The sequence below is a fragment of the Podarcis filfolensis genome, assembly GCF_964270895.1.
Source record: "Podarcis filfolensis genome assembly, chromosome: 5".
Lineage (NCBI taxonomy): Eukaryota > Metazoa > Chordata > Lepidosauria > Squamata > Lacertidae > Podarcis > Podarcis filfolensis.
Window position 1 is genome coordinate 68,722,847 of NC_139608.1, and position 15,755 is coordinate 68,738,601.

The following is a 15,755-nucleotide window of genomic DNA, read 5'->3' on the forward strand; positions in this document are numbered from 1 at the left end:
ATGTTGCTAATGAAGATATGGGATGAGAGGCCTAAATCCAGCAGAGATTTAGGCATGCTTAACCCCATTAATTTTAACTTTGTGTCGCAGTTAGCCTAGGGTTTATGACCCTAGCAATGCAGCGTCCCATTCTATAAACAGTGTTTCTCCAACTTGGGTCGTCAGCTGTTATTGGACTACAGCTCCCATCATCCCTGACCATTGACATCTGATTGGAGGGTGTTCCACAGGGCAGGTGCCACTACCGAAAAGGCCCTCTGCGTGGTTCCCTGTATCCTCACTTCTTGCAGTGAGGGAACCGCCAGAAGGCCCTCGGCGCTGGACCTCAGGGGGTGGAGACACTTCTACAGGTATACAGGACCTGAATGGGAGATCAAGGATAAAATTCCAGTTTTAAGTACTGAGGCAGCTGCTCTTGTCCAACAGCAGATGAAAATTGCCAAGTGACTTCTCTGAAAGAGGCTTCTTTGTGAGGAGGGCTGGTCCTCTTATGTCTGTGGGGCTGAACCGGAGACTGTTGTTGTGCAGTCTTGCCCACCAGTTGAGGCAGAGTGCTTCCAACTAAGCAGCGGCTCACTGAAACCACTGCTCTCGGTGCCCAGTCACCAGCCGTGACCTAGACTGGGTAAGGCATTGTTGCTAAAGAAGCAGCAGGCTCCCAGGCAGTGATGTAAGGAAGCGAGGGTTGTACTTTCGTGTGCTCAGAGACCTTATTAAAATTAATTTCTTGCAAACTCGTCTTGCAGGGTTAGCACCGCCTTGCAATCTGTAGGGAAGGAGCTGCCCACAGACAGTGAAACTTAGGCAGGAGGTTAACAGTTCAAAGGACTCGGAGGTGTATGGCTAGCGGTTAATAGAACTCACTTGGAGCAGAAAATATGACATGGTTCTTTTGAGGAGGCTGTGTGGCATAAGAAACAATTCTTCAATGATATGAATAGTTGCTTGAATAGCTGCATATTTGTTGGTGGTTAGCATTTACTTCGCATTTCCTCTCAAGGGTTAAAGGTCTTCACATATATTCTCAATGAATGCTTACAACTGCCCTGTAAGACGGGCTAGTAGCCTTCCTCTTGTTACAGATGTGTGTGTAATGCGGCAGCTTGGTGGGATCATCACAGCTCATTCTCTTAATCACGAAGCCCCATTAGGTCTTAGGAGCCACAGTTCCATTTTGCACAAACGTACTGACACCACACTTTCCAAAGAGCCTAAATACCATTTAACTGAATCTGTGCAGACTTAATTTGCTGGATTCACCAGTGCAGCCTTTATTTGCTTAGTTAATTCTGTTTGACTTTTGGCAACATAAAATGGGTCCTTCTGCACTATAGAGAGAAAAAGGCTTACGTACAATTAACAATTCTTTTTTAAAAAGTGGTACAGTCTTGGTTAATTGATTATTGCCATGCCTGTCAATATATCTTCCTCTTTCTTTATTCTTGCTGTAAATTTCTGGAAGCTAAAATGTGTTTTTGGAATTCTTTGAGTGTCCGTTTTTTTTGTTTTGTTTTTTACTTGAGAGTAGAGCACGGATACTTCCATTTCCTAATCTTTTAAAAAATGTTTTTCTTGATCTTGACCAATGCCAACAGACATCGGAACACTTAGGGATCTGCAGAGTCTTCACAGCTTGTGTAACAGACCTTAGCAACTCAGGATTTTGGCTAATTTACTTTATTTACATATAAACACACACCAAGCACTGCAACATGGCTCCCTCTCTAACTTCAGACAGCAAAGAGAAAGAACAAAGGACAATAGTCCCACTTCACAGAACACAGAAACACAAACATCCTGTCTCCGTAACTTCCCACTTTGTGGACTCAAAACATACACTGTTGATAGACAACAATCCCATGACTGCAGTCATGGAGCAGGAATTCTAACACTTTTGACTGGACTTAATTGTCCAGGGGTCCTTTACCTTTTACCTTTTGACTTGGCTCCTCCTAATACATGCATACTGTGGAGCTCCTTCTTTGCTACTTCCTTTGTAGTTGCTTCAGAATTTTTTTAAGCCCACGGAGTTTCACTTCACAGCAAGTTTACATAACAACCTTTTTATGATTCCTCCCCTTGGGAGGTGCATCATAGAAACCTACCTCAGCCAACCCCCGCAAAACCAAACAACTTACCCTTAGATCTCCCCCTGCCGCTGCAAGCCAGCTGCAAGCTCCCATACTTCTGTGTCCTTCACTGACTATACTCTAGTTGTTAATCTAATCCCAACCCTTTGTAATTAATTTCCTGAAATTAAAACTTGCAAATCTCTGCTGCCTTTGCAGTCTGCTAGCACCCGCCACTCATCAAAAGCCACTGAGCCCAAGCATCTTCTACCTATTACTACCCTTCAAAGAAAGTTCTTGAGCTGTTACGCTAAACAAAGAAACTAAATGTGGTGAAGAGCTGTAGCAATATTCTTATTGCCTGACACAAGGAATTCCAGGGTGACTTTGCCACATCTCTTGCACCCGGGCATGTTTTACATTGAGAAATGGGGAGCTTTCATTTTTAGGCTCCTCCCTTGCAACATATGACCTGCCACCTCTGATTTATTTCCAGTTTACAAAGGCCATGCACGTAGGCCTTACTGGCACTTCCAGCCTGTAATGGAGCCAATTTTCCACGTGACTTTCAAATGCAAAATATATTGCAACAGTGAGAAAAAGATTAGGGACAACGCACAGTCTGAACCTCTGGTGAAAACTGAAGACCTGCCAAGTCATAAGAGCAGTCCCACTGTTCTTACCCATAAAGAATTAATTGCCAGTGGCGGCATTTTGTTTTTACCAGAGGTTCAGGCTATGTGTCGCTCCAGTTTTGCTGTGTCTGTGGGCATAGATGTGCTGCCGTCATGTGGGTTTCCAACCAAATTCAGAGGATTACATGCTTCTGTCGTACTGCTCTACCATTGTAACAAACTTGACATTGCCTCTTGTGCTTGCCAAACCATTCCCACTATTACGAGGAAACTATCCACGATCTTTAATCCCAGAATCAAAGGATATTCCTCTTGGTCTCTCACACACCCTTTCTGTCTTCTGCAGACTTCAGAAATGCACATCTTAAATGTGCTCTTCCCTGCTCAAACTGGCAACATTCAGAATAATCTTGTCAAGAAACAAAGTGAAAAGGAAAAATGAGTAAGGCCACTTTTTTTGCCCAGCTGTTCTGGGGGGGTTTAATAACTAGATATGCACTGGAAGCAGAACTTCCTTCTCTCCCTCGCTCCTCTGCCTCCCAAATGTTGATGTATGTGCTATAGCTTCCATCAGTGGCTGTGCTGGCAGGTGCTGATGGGATTTGTAGTACAACATATGAAGGGGCACCAGGCTGGGGAGGGTTAGTATGAAGATTTCCTGTCAAGTAATTTCACTACACAGAACAGGACAGAATAAAAGAGGAGTTTATTGTATAGGAAATGCTATCTTTGGTGTTTTTTTTTGGGGGGGTGACACCCCATGCTTCCCTCACTTGCAAATAAGTCCAGCCTTTTCTTCCCAGACACATGCCATGCTGAAATTCGCCACTGCTTTACTCAAATCCCACTTGGGAAGAACAACAGCACTGGGATAAGAATCTTGCTGAGCAGCATACAATTCCTTGTTGGTGTTTTCACAGCTGTCCGGCTTCTGCTAAAAACAAACAGTGTATCATCTGTTCTTTCTTTGTTAGAGGGACAGGGTTGGGAGTGACGTATTGTCTTGTGCAATGACAGTTTGTTTTCTTGGCTTGTGTTTTTTTTTAAAGGGAGAGGAATCAAAAGGATGTGGGATCTTACATTGACAAATCGTGAGCTATATATTCCAAGGGGGTTACAGTGATTCTGAGATTTGGTAGGGAATTACAGGTTTCACAAATAAGCCATAGGTGGATAGCTCAGTTGGTTAGAGAGTGGTGCTGATAACGCCAAGGTTGCAGGTTCGATCCCTGCCTGGGGCAGTGGCATATTCCTTCATTTCAGGGCGTTGGACTAGATGATCCTCAGGGTCCTCTCCAATTCTACAATTCTATGGAAGGGAGCTGATTTAAATTTGTACTCGTTCAGTTGGACTTTATGGTTTCATCTTGCAAGTAATTTTTTATCATGTGAGTTATTACATCTGGCACACACCCTTTTTTTTCATACGCCCACAATATATGTGCCTTAATTATTTGCCATTTATTTTTTAGAAAACATAGCATTCACCTTTCCCTATAGTAAATGCACTAAATCTATTACATTGACCTTCAGTACTGGCATTGTGCTTTCATGAAGTTTCCACAGGTGAGGCATAGTTGTGGGTAGTTCAACTGTAATAACCTCCCCTGAAGAATCTTGGGAAGTGTAGTTTGATGAGGATGTTGAGAATTCCCACACAGAACTACACATCCCAGGATTCCTGGGAGAGGAATATTAATATTAAACTGGTTTGTAGTGTAAATATACCTGCTGTCGCCCAAGTACCATAAGCAGTGAATTTGAGATTTGCTGCATGAGGCTCTTTCTCCCTCTCCTTTCATAGAAATGGTTCTTGTTTATTCATATGCCATGTAGGAAGTACTCTAGAGGTGCTTAAAAATAATCGTAATAGGGTGCTGTTTTGCTGTGGAATGCCAATGTTATATGTAGTGGAACTGACAGATTAGCAAGGAAGAGTTATACCCTCTAAACTTCCTTCGAGAGAGAGAGTGTGTGTATATATAAATATATGTGATAAGACATCTCTCCTTTTCCCTTAAAATAGTCAAATTCTTGAGATAATGCATTCAGCTTTTTTTTTTTTTTGCATACAGAATTAGGAAGTTATCTCCAGACGTTGTCTGCTTCATTTTTCGCTCATCACGTTCTGAGCTTCCCCCTTGTATTAGAGGAAGTCAGTCAGCTATACATGCTTGAAAAGGCTGTCAGCTGTTGCTGAGTCGCCTGGCATTGGCCAGCTGCCCACTATATTGCAAAAACCAGAATAAACGTCGTGTGACAGTGACTCATACAGTCTCAAGGAGATAATAGTCTACACTGGAAGGTAACCAAGACAGTGTTATATAGGCTAAAGTTGACATCAAAGCTTTAAGCAGGGGTCTGAACGTGGCAGTTCTGCAATTGCGCTCACAATCTCACTCAGTAATGGACTCTCATTTACATTTCTACTGCTTATAAATTTTTAATTGTCCCATGAAAAGTGGTCATAATCTTCAAAATACCACAACTCTGCTCTTTTCTGATATGCACAGTAGCTGGAATGTTTGGAGACGCTTTTGCACAAAGAAGTTAAGAAAGAGTGGCTTGGATCCTGGATCCCACAACACCAGGCCAACAACAACAACAACAACAGCCGACTCTCTTAAGCAGATTTCTCATTCAACTGTCTCCCTGTCTCAGATTACTTCAATGTCTCTTTGGGTTTATGTGTACCAACAAGTCTGGCTGCAGAAAAGTCCTTGCCACAACTGCTGTCATCCGTTCCTCTTTACTGGAAAGGGTTTCATTGTTGAATATATATATATATATATATATATATATATATATATATATATATATATATGTGTGTGTGTGTGTGTGTGTATGTATTCTATATATATGTATTCTATATATATATATCCCTATAGTGGAAAAGACCTGCTGCCTACAGGAGCTTTTGTAGTTAACATGCTGATAGTCCCTTTGTTCTGTTTGTGCAATTTGTGTGTGTGGAATTCTTCTGTTGTTAGGACAGGGCATTGCATCTCCTTGGCTTGATTTCGGCGTTGCTGTGGCACTTACACCCTCTCCTGTGATGTGTGTATGTGTGTGCGTGGGTGTCTATATTTGTGTGTGTGTGCGTGCGTGTGTGTGTGCGCGCACTTGACACTCTTTCAGAGTTTCTGATAACTAGGGACTAAAATTCACTTTCCAGTATAAGACAGTACTTCCATTTGTATGTGGTCATTTAAGTGTGTCTGTTGTTTTTAATTCCTTCTTAACAGATGACCTCTGGTGGGACTGAGAGCATCCTGATGGTCTGTAAAGCTTACAGGAATTTGGCTTACGAAAAAGGAATCAAGCATCCAGAAATGTATGTAGCCCATTAGCCCATTCCCCCCCCCCAACAAAGTAACTAATCACACCCTTAATATAGGAGAAGCTATTTTCATTAAGCATCTTTTTAGATTGGTCACTACTTTACCTTTTCATATGCTGGGCCAATACTGTTTATATTTTCACCCCCTCCCATTGCAAGAATCTCCTGATCTGATGTTTTGAGAAAGGAGGGGGCAGAAACTGCTCTTCTACTCTTCCGCTCCTGACTGCCTGCCTGTGTGTGGAGACAGTCTTATCTATGTAGTGACTAGATGGCTGACTGGGAGATGTAACACTCATGCAAGCCAGTAGTTCTTTAGTTTGTAGTAGCTATTAGAAATAAAAGGAGTTATGCTTCACAGCTAGCTTCTGTGTTATTTATACTCTGCATGAGTCTGGTGCTCACAATGCAGAGTTGTGAGTCCAGTGCACTGAGACCTGCTTTCCAGGATTGGAAGGTCTCTGAAAGTGCTCCAGTCGCCTAGCCCCGTCGGGGCAGAACCAGTTATGGAGCCCAGTCGCTGACATCGGTTGAAAGGCGTACTGACAAATACTTTACACTGAAGAAAATGGAATCAAAAACTAAACGGGAGGGGTAGCCAAACATGGTTCCCTGCAGATGTTTTTTGGACTCCCAACTCCCATCAGTCCCATCCCCTAAGGCTGATGGTCGTACTCTGAATTCTGAATTCACTGCAGAATGGCAAGAATTCAAAAAGCACAACTTTGAAACCTCTTCTAAATGCACCCCCCAATACTTTTGCTTATCTAGGAGCACTTTGGAGTTTGGTTATTGTTCATGGAAGAATAAACTGTCAGTGGAGGCAGAATAATAGGATCACAGAGTTGGAAGGGACTACGAGGATCATCTAGTCCAGCCCCCTGCAATGTGGGAATCTTTTGCCCAATGTAAGGCTTGAATCCATGACCCTGAGCCCTTCCATTTCAAAAGCTGCCTGCCATGCAGAGGGTGGTGACTGTTGTTTGCGACAAGCCAAATGCCCCACTGGGCATACAGAATAACTTGGGCAGTTTTCCAAACTGTGGTCTTGTGTGGTTGCTGGTTTTTTAATAGCAAAACCAACTTATCAGAGGTCCATGTGATGCATGTATTTCTTTAAGTCCCCCACATCTCCCAGGCTTTCAGGTATATATCAGTTTATTTTTGTGCAGACAAGGAGGGGATGAAACAGGAAGGATACAAATCACGGGCAACTACAAACGTTTTCTGAGACATCTTGCTATATCTGTCTTCCCCAGGCTGGTTCCAGTGAGTGTCCATGCAGCATTTGATAAAGCAGCTCATTATTTTGGGATGAAGATTGTGCACATTCCATTGACCAAGACGATGCAAGTGGATGTTAAGGTATTGCTCAGATATTCTCAGACCTCTTATCAATTGTGACTCTGTAAAGTATTGAACATTGTTGGGCTTCCTAGGACAGGGTTCATCAAAAGGCCCTGTATCCCGATCATAGTTGCAGGCCTGATGTGCCGTTCTGAAGACTGATGTCTAATAGAGCATCTTGACTGCCTGATCGTTTCCTCTTGATTTTTTTTCAGGCAATGAAGAGAGCCATTTCCAAGAATACAGCCATGCTGGTCTGCTCAGCACCGCAGTTTCCTCATGGAGTCATGGACCCAATTGAGGAGGTCGCAGAGGTAACTACCTTTGTGCTACTTCAACCTGAGATATACATTGCTTCCTGTGAGGGGGGGGGGGGGAGAGAGTTGTTTTCAACACACAAAGTTTATCCCTCCAGCCCCCGGGTCCATAGCTGATGAATGGAAAACCCAAATGCATGTACAGATCTGGCCTCCTGCAGGGCATCATGTGTCCATAAATACAAACTCGCATCACTTGCAAAGTGACTGCAATATCCTGATGTAGCTGAGTGCAGCTCCACATCTTTGGAAGATAGCAAACGGTGCTATTACCATACCTTCTGTGGTCTTAGGCCAGGGGTCAGCAACCTAAGGCCCGCGGGCTACAAGCGGCCCATGGGGGTCGTTTAAGCGGCCCATGGACCCCCACCGCCCACTCGGGGACCCGCATCGCCCGCTCGGTCGGCTCCCGTATGCTGCGCTAAACCAGCGCTGAGCAGAGTGGGGACTGTTGGCAAAACCTATTGGTGTTTCGCAACTTTCTGACTAGTTGCAGGACCTTAGCCAGACCTAGCAGAGTAAACGCAGAATCCACGGAAGCAATTGGCGACTTGGCTGCAGACAGGATAGACGAAGCAGGAACCAGGAACTTGTAGTTAGGTGTTTATTATATACAGTGGACTATTTACAGGAACAGAACACGGATCTTTTGCTAGCTCTCTCTGACACGACTCACAACTCCTACACTGACACACAGAACTCTGAACTCCAAACTCTGTACTAACACATTCCAGTTAGTAGGCCATTAATTATCACTCCCTTGAGATAGCTTGACCAATCAGGGAGCTGTCTCCATGTCTCTGTTATCACCAGGCAGACTTACTCCTTCACATGACCTTCTGGCTGTCTGCCAAACCTTAATTGACTCTGTGTGAGTAGCTGCACGTACACAGTTTCCCAACAGGGACCGCCTTCCGCGATGCTGGCCCGCTTTCCATTGGCTGCATGAAGCCCCTGCAGCCAATGGGAAGCTGCACACACCTCCTCCGCTCTGGAAGGAGCACTGGAAATAGCGTTTGCACATGCATGTGCACGCACGCACTCCGGCCCACTGCGGTGTCTGCGGGACCGTGAACCGGCTGAAGCCACAAAAACTTTGCTGACCTCACAAGGACTTTTCCTTGTGATCAGTTTTGGTTTGAAGCAACCCTGTATTGATGCAGATCTCCCGTTCATTGACTTCATGGGGATCAAAGGGAGGATAACAGTTTGGAAATTACAAATAGAAGGACTTTGGTAGACACTACCAGAATCTGAAGCCACTGGTCAGGGCCACCTTGCTTGTAGAATGCCTCGAGAATGGTGAATTTTGCATCTTTTTGGGGAAGAATGCTCAGTCGTCTTTTCAAACAATGTAAATAGGTTTGATATATTTGAGATTCACACTTGGCAGGAAGTTTCTGTCTCGTTGCTTTTGGTTTAGCTGGAGAAACTAAGTTGATTTCCCCCTTTGGCACAGCTTGCATTGAAATACAAGATTCCCTTCCACGTGGATGCTTGCCTGGGAGGCTTTCTCATTGTCTTCATGGAGAAGGCAGGGTACCCTCTGAAGGGGGGTTTTGATTTCCGAGTGAAAGGTGTCACCAGCATTTCTGCAGATACGCACAAGGTGAGTTTAAGCAGGTTTAATGAGAAAATCTAGCTTGAGTCGATTGCCCACTCTCCAAACTGGATCAGGCATGCTTCCTTTAATTCTGCTTCTGGTTCATTTGTACGGAAAGACTTTTAAGATCATTGCCACTGGGCATTTGCCCTAAACTGCAATCCTGAAAATAAGTCCTTGCAAATAATTCTCACTGCACTTCTGAGTAAACTTGTTTAGGTTCAGGGTATATAAGCATGATGGCAGGTGTGTACACAGCAGGAGAATTTACCTTTGCAAGAAAGGAGTGGACTTTAATAGAAGACTAAATGCAATAATTAATACATTAATCTTCAGAATGTTTGGAACTGGGTTCAGATGTGATCCTCTGTCTTTTTAGCAAGTTGACACCTGTCCCCTTGTTATGCCCCATCTTTGAACGAGACACTCCTAAATAGCTTGCAGGCTTCCCATAGGCATCTGGTTGGCCATGGTGAGAGCGAGATCCTGGTGCAGGTGGGTCTTTGGCCTCATCTGGCAGAGCTCTTACCTGTCCATTGACTTTCAGCAGCTGGAATGCTTTATAAGAAAAAAGAAAACCCACACGTAACATTTTAAAAATCACTGAAGCCAGTGTGGAATCATTAAGTTGCTGGTTTTACCCTGCAATTCCCTGCAGAAGAGGTTTGAACATGTCTGTGGAATTCAGTCTCCATCAGATTCTTGTGTGGGGGGATTTGTATTAAATGCTTGCTTTTTATTGTTTTGCAACTTGGACTCCCATCTCGTCCTCTGCAGTACGGCTATACGCCAAAGGGCTCCTCCGTGATCCTGTACAGCAGTGAGAGATATCGGCAGTATCAGTTCTTCATTGCCCCTGACTGGCCAGGAGGTATCTACGCCTCCCCTACCATGTCTGGTTCCAGGCCAGGTGGCCTCATCGCAGCTTGCTGGGCGGCCATGATGCACATAGGAGAAGATGGATATGTGGAATACACCAGGAAGATAATTGCAGCTGCGCGCTTCCTCGAAGCAGAGTATGTGCGGGGTTTAAAGGGGACAAAGCCAGATGCTTCAAATAGAGATTTTGAGAGATGGTCGGGGCCACCTATCTGCCATTTGTGACATCATAATGTTGTTGAAATTTGTCCACCTGCCAAATTTGGCCCATGAGGTTGATCCTGATAAGGACATGGCCCATGAAGCTAAAAAAGCCCTCCATTCTTGGGATAGCAGGTGGTGGCAGCTCCTTGAAGAAGAGAGGCACAAAGACTTACTCTATGAAAACTTAAGAAAACGTTGGCCTCATTAAGATGTCATGCTAGACAGGGGATGGGGAAGCTATGGCCTTCCAGATGTTGTTGAACTACAGCTCCCATCATCCCTGACCATGAGCCACAGGTTCCCCACCACTGAGACAAACCATTGTTTAGTGTGATATGCACACTAGGCCTATGCAAGCCTAAAGCTCACATGCTGCCCTCTCCTGCTCCAGCCAGCATGGCTGCAAGGAGTTTGGAAATGTTTGCTTACATTTTCCTTTAACAGCGGCGTATTCGTCAACCTTTCGTTTGTGTGAAATGAGCCAACTTGAAACCGTGGTTAAGTGACAGTGGGAAAGCTTCCGAATTGCTCCTTGCAGCTGTTCTGGAGGGAAAGAAGGGTGACACTGATAAGTAACTGCTTTCTGTGCTCTTTTAGGGGAAGATGGAGGGTGTCCCTGAATTTAGAGGGAGGGAAGCTAGCCTTTGACAATAATAAAAATCTGAACAATATCATCAGAATTAAATGTAATTAGGGTGTATGAAACATTCCCCCCCGTCAGTATCAAAAGGCAATAGGAATATTTTGATTTTGTTCTGTGAAGCGCCCCGAGGCCTCTGGGTATAGGGCGGTATATAAATTCAATAAAGAATAATAGTGTAAACTTTTTGAACTTGCATCTTTTTAAGGCTGCGGAAAATGGACAACATCTTCATCTTTGGAAATCCCGAGGTGTCTGTACTTGCTTTGGGGTCGGACACATTTGACATATATCGGTTGTCAAACATGTTAATAACAAGAGGATGGAATCTGAACATTCTGCAGTTTCCTCCAAGGTGAGCTCATTGTGATCCTGGGTTCTGTGGGCTGAGTGCTTTGATGATCACCTGGGAGGTAGGAGAACGAGCAACAGTCAAGGAGCTGTTTTGGCGCTGGCCCCCCCACCTCTAAGGAAAATCTATTTACTGCAATAGCCACATTAGAAATTACTACATTTTACATGAGCTAAGTACTCAAGGCGTCTGGAGAGGGCATGGCAAGGAAGGGCAAAGGAATTCACATGCCGTTGTGCCACGATGCGACGAGGACGGGAAGCTTCTCCCGCATTTGATCTCGCAAAGATGCTTTTCTTTTTTAACTATTTTTTTAAACCAAAAAAGTGTTGGCACAGATGGCTTCTTCATTTCAATAGCAGAGCAAAAAAGGTATTGACTCGTTGGGTGTTCTGTGACTTCACAATGCTCTGAACAAATAGCTTGGTTTCTCAAGAGGAACAGGAAGCACAGAGAAGCAGCGCTTGCTGTTGCATTCATGTAAATTTACAGCCAGCTCCAGTCTGTGTTCGAAACCCAAAGCAGCTGCTGTATTCCACACAGGTGAGCATCGTGTATGGATGAAAGATGCTCTTCGGATCTACCAGCAGTTTTCTAGAACTAAAAGAAAGGCTATGTACAAATGCCTGCGAAACAGAACAGCACTATTGGGAACAAAGCTAATTTTTTTCTTTTTCTCTCCTTCCCTAGTATTCATTTTTGCTTAACCCAAGTGCACACGAAGCCCGGGGTGGTTGAACAGCTGCTGAACGACATCAAAGAATGTGCCCATGATATCATGAAGTTCCCCAAGGGCAAGACCACTGGCCTGGTAAGACGACTCTCAAATTCAAAGGGGATGCTTTGGGTTGAATTTCAGCAGGAGCGCCTTACGTTTGCAAAAAAAAAAAAGCTTGGACACGTTTACTGACTTTTCTTTTTGTTTTGACTTTTATAGGGTGCTATCTATGGCATGGCCCAAGCCATCCCCGACAGGAATATGATTTCAGAGATTGCTGGTTCTTACTTGGACTGCCTGTACAGCACGGAAATGCCTCCTTCGTCTGAAGCACATGTGAATGGGTCTCCAGGCCACCATTGATTCTGTGTGCCTTGTCCGCTGATGGATGGTATTCTAAAGAATTCCAGGGGAAGGGAATGTTGGTCTTCCTGCAGATCATATGGCAGCTTGATCTCTGTTCTTGTCCCATCTCTCTGATAAGCATTGGCTCTGTTCACCATTTTGTTTATGTGAGTTTTCAGAGTTAAGTAGTTTCCCTCCCCACTTTCTTTCTAATACTAACTCCTTGTGTTTCTTCACACTTGCTCACTGCTGCTACTACTAGTCTTCAACAGAACAGCTATATTTATGGCCACTGCGACTCCATTCTACACCCCTCATTCTCAGGTGTTCAAAATCGATACATTCCTTTCCTTCCTCCTGCTTGGCTTCTTTGTCTGTTTGTGCTGAATGATGAGCCATGGGAAAAGAACTGAAAGTGTTGGAAGAGGAGAAAGGAGAAACTCGTTTGTTTTTTTCCAAAACACCAGGTGTGGGATTTGCTCTGAAAGGGAGATATGAGGTACTTAACTTTGTTCGTTTCCCCCATGGTACAATCTTGCTGCTTTCCTCTTTCCCTAGATTTTTTTACAGTGCCACCCACAGCCCTATTGAGTCGTGGCGTATCTGTGGAACAGCTTCAAGGGCAACACACTTATTCAGTTATCTGAATGTTTTGCTCCAGCTTAAAATAATGCACTCTCAGCAGTGTTAGAAAGCGGTTTTGCGATTCCTAGGTGCCAGAATTGGATTTTGAGAAGTCCAGAACTCTGCTCTCCTTCCTGTAACTGGTTGTGAGCTTTTATAAAAGTGGAGAGCGCTAACATCATCTTTTTGTTTTGTTTTAAATGTAATCTTACAATAGCGGACTCCGTTTGGCTTTGTTTGTGCTGCGTTGACTGTAAGGCACATTTCTAAAAAGAGCACTCACAGGTTTGCCTTAATGTTGATAGCATTCCCCCTGGGAAGCCCAGGAAGGGAGCAGAATACCTTCAGTCAACAGGTGATCAACTCTTTTGTGGTACTACACTGAAAGCAACCTCAGTGGTGAATCAGCCTCAGGTATAATGAAAACATTCCTCTCCCCGTTCCTATTTATAGGTAGAACAGGACTTCACAACTGTGTTTTGGGCTACCTGCTGACTAGGAGGAGTGGTCTTCACTTGTATTCTGATTGTATACAGTTTGCTTTTAGAAAACAGCTACAATTCCTGCGCAAAGTTGAGAAAAGCAGGCACCAGTAGCTTCTTCCAAGGCTTGAAGTGAGGCTGAAAGCAAGAGTTTTCAGTTGGGACTTGAGCCATTTTGATGCAGCACTAAGTACTTCACTGGGTCAGTCTCATGAAATATTTCATTACCTCCTACTTGGTAGCAGTGCTTCCTTTGAAGGAAGCACAAATGTGAATTTACAGAATTGTAGATTTGTGAAGCACATTGTTTTCCGCCATGATGACAGAATCCTTTTTGTGGCTTGATTTGTTCCACGGACATGTTCCCTTTTGACTATTGGGAATATTGGCTTAGCCCTCCATAGCCATCTTTCTGAATTAGTTTTAAATCTAGCCAGTCCAACCAGAATGCTTTGCATACAGCTTGGACTTGTACAGAGCTCATGATAACTTACTACTGTGTGCTGTTCACCAAGTTGACAGTTCTGCATTGTTGAAGAAAGGGAAACATTTGACCATCACATCCTTGTGCATAATTCACCCAGAAATGTGTTTCAAGTAGTTCTGATTATGTTTTAGAGTGGAATGAAACTCTTGTCAGTTTCTGCAAGAAATGAGTTGGGTTTTGCAGTCCAATCAGGAAGTCGAAGATGTGTTTGCATACCACTTTTTAAAAAAATTATCCTGTAGGATACTGTCTCGGTACTATTTTATTTTGAACGCATAATCCATGTTTACTTTATCATGCATCATGTATACAATTCCAGGTTTAAAATAAAAAATTTCTAGGGCAGAAAAAATAGTTGTTTTTTTCATATTGTTGGGATGACTTTTCCATTTAGCAGATAAGATTTTTAAATGTAGAGCTGCATTCACCGGTAAACTTTTTTCAAATTAAGAGAGTAAGTACTCACCTATGCTTCCAAAGTATTGTACAACCTTCCACAAATTATCAAGTATTATTACAAATGCAGGTCTGCTGCCAAACTTGGTTTTACAAAAGTGTAAAATGTGAGAGTACATTCCATTTTCCTTTTCAGGTACAGTGGTACCTTGGTTCTTGAACTTAATCCGTTCCGGGATTCCATTCAACTCCTGAAACCATTCAGAAACCAAGGCACAGCTTTCGATTGCCTGCAGAAGCTTCCTGCACTCAATCGGAAGCTGCAGAGGGAGGTCAGCTTCCGAAAAATGTTCGCAAACCGGAACACTCACTTCCGGGTTTGCGAGTCAATTTGTTTGACAACTAAGCCGTTTGGGAACCAAGGTACCACTGTATTGAGACAAACACTCACAGATGTTGTTTACTAAAGGGTGCGATCCTATGGTCCCAGGGGCCAGAGCATAGACTGGATCTGTCCTTCTGACATCACAGCTTGGACCTCTGCAAGGGATTTCTCTCCCTTCTGACATGGAACAACCAGAAATGGGACATTCTAAGAAATGGTTTGGATCCGAAAGTCATCCTAGTTCCCTACCCCACCCACCTCAAACTTGAGAGACATTTAATTACATATCTGTCAGGGACTCAGGAGAAGGAGCACTGGGGAGAGAGGAAATGGAGAGCGAAGGGGAAGAATCCGAGGGCAGCGTAGGGGAGTATGACAGTGGCCCGAGAGATTCCATGAGCTTCTCCAGCGAATCAGAAGATTCCCAGAATGGGGCGCCGATGGTCAGGGCAAGGGGGGTCCCAGGGGGGACGCACCAGAAACAAGGAGCCAGAGGGGAACCCCAAAGCAGCAGTGGAGGATCGGGACCAGTTTCCCCACCAGAGCGTAGTGGGGGGGAAGAGTCACATGTGTCAGGGCCAGCGTCTCCTCCAGCGGGGAGAGAGAGTGAGTCAGGGCTGACCACGCCTCCAACGGAGGGGAGGTCAGTTGCAGCTAGCCCCCCCAGAGGGGGAAGCAGTGACAGCAGCAGCAGTGAAACGGTCAGGAGAAAAGTTACCGGCTGGGCGCGCGCACCAAGTTCAAATGTACAGGCGCGGGGAACAGCAGGAGACCCGGATGGGGAACCAGCTCCTAAAGCCCGCCGGAGGGAGGGGGAAGGCTCAGGGGACTCAGCGTCAGAAGAGTCTAGAAAGGGCGAGACCCCAACGGCCAGGCGGAACCAGAGGCGGAAGGAACTGAGGAAGAGGTGGAGTAAGGCTAGAGTCTTAAAT

The 15,755-nt window shown here is 44.5% G+C and overlaps 1 protein-coding gene and 1 long non-coding RNA gene across 2 annotated transcripts in view; one reads left to right on the top strand and one right to left on the bottom strand.

The window, feature by feature from the left end:
- The window catches only part of SGPL1 (sphingosine-1-phosphate lyase 1), a 36,205-nt gene extending 21,811 nt beyond the window's left edge, over positions 1-14,394 (top strand). The window contains exons 8-15 of the mRNA XM_083614130.1: positions 5,950-6,038; positions 7,304-7,409; positions 7,607-7,705; positions 9,168-9,317; positions 10,089-10,327; positions 11,243-11,389; positions 12,077-12,197; positions 12,324-14,394. Coding sequence (XP_083470256.1) covers positions 5,950-6,038; positions 7,304-7,409; positions 7,607-7,705; positions 9,168-9,317; positions 10,089-10,327; positions 11,243-11,389; positions 12,077-12,197; positions 12,324-12,467 — 1,095 coding nt within the window. The 3' untranslated portion in view covers positions 12,468-14,394. The remainder of the gene's footprint in view (positions 1-5,949; positions 6,039-7,303; positions 7,410-7,606; positions 7,706-9,167; positions 9,318-10,088; positions 10,328-11,242; positions 11,390-12,076; positions 12,198-12,323) is intronic.
- LOC310762797 lies at positions 8,299-9,159 on the bottom strand. The gene is made up of 2 exons (XR_014548183.1): positions 8,688-9,159; positions 8,299-8,638 (listed from the first exon to the last, which is right to left on the bottom strand). It is a non-coding gene; the product is annotated as an uncharacterized lncRNA (long non-coding RNA).
- Positions 14,395-15,755: the final 1,361 nt, after the last annotated feature.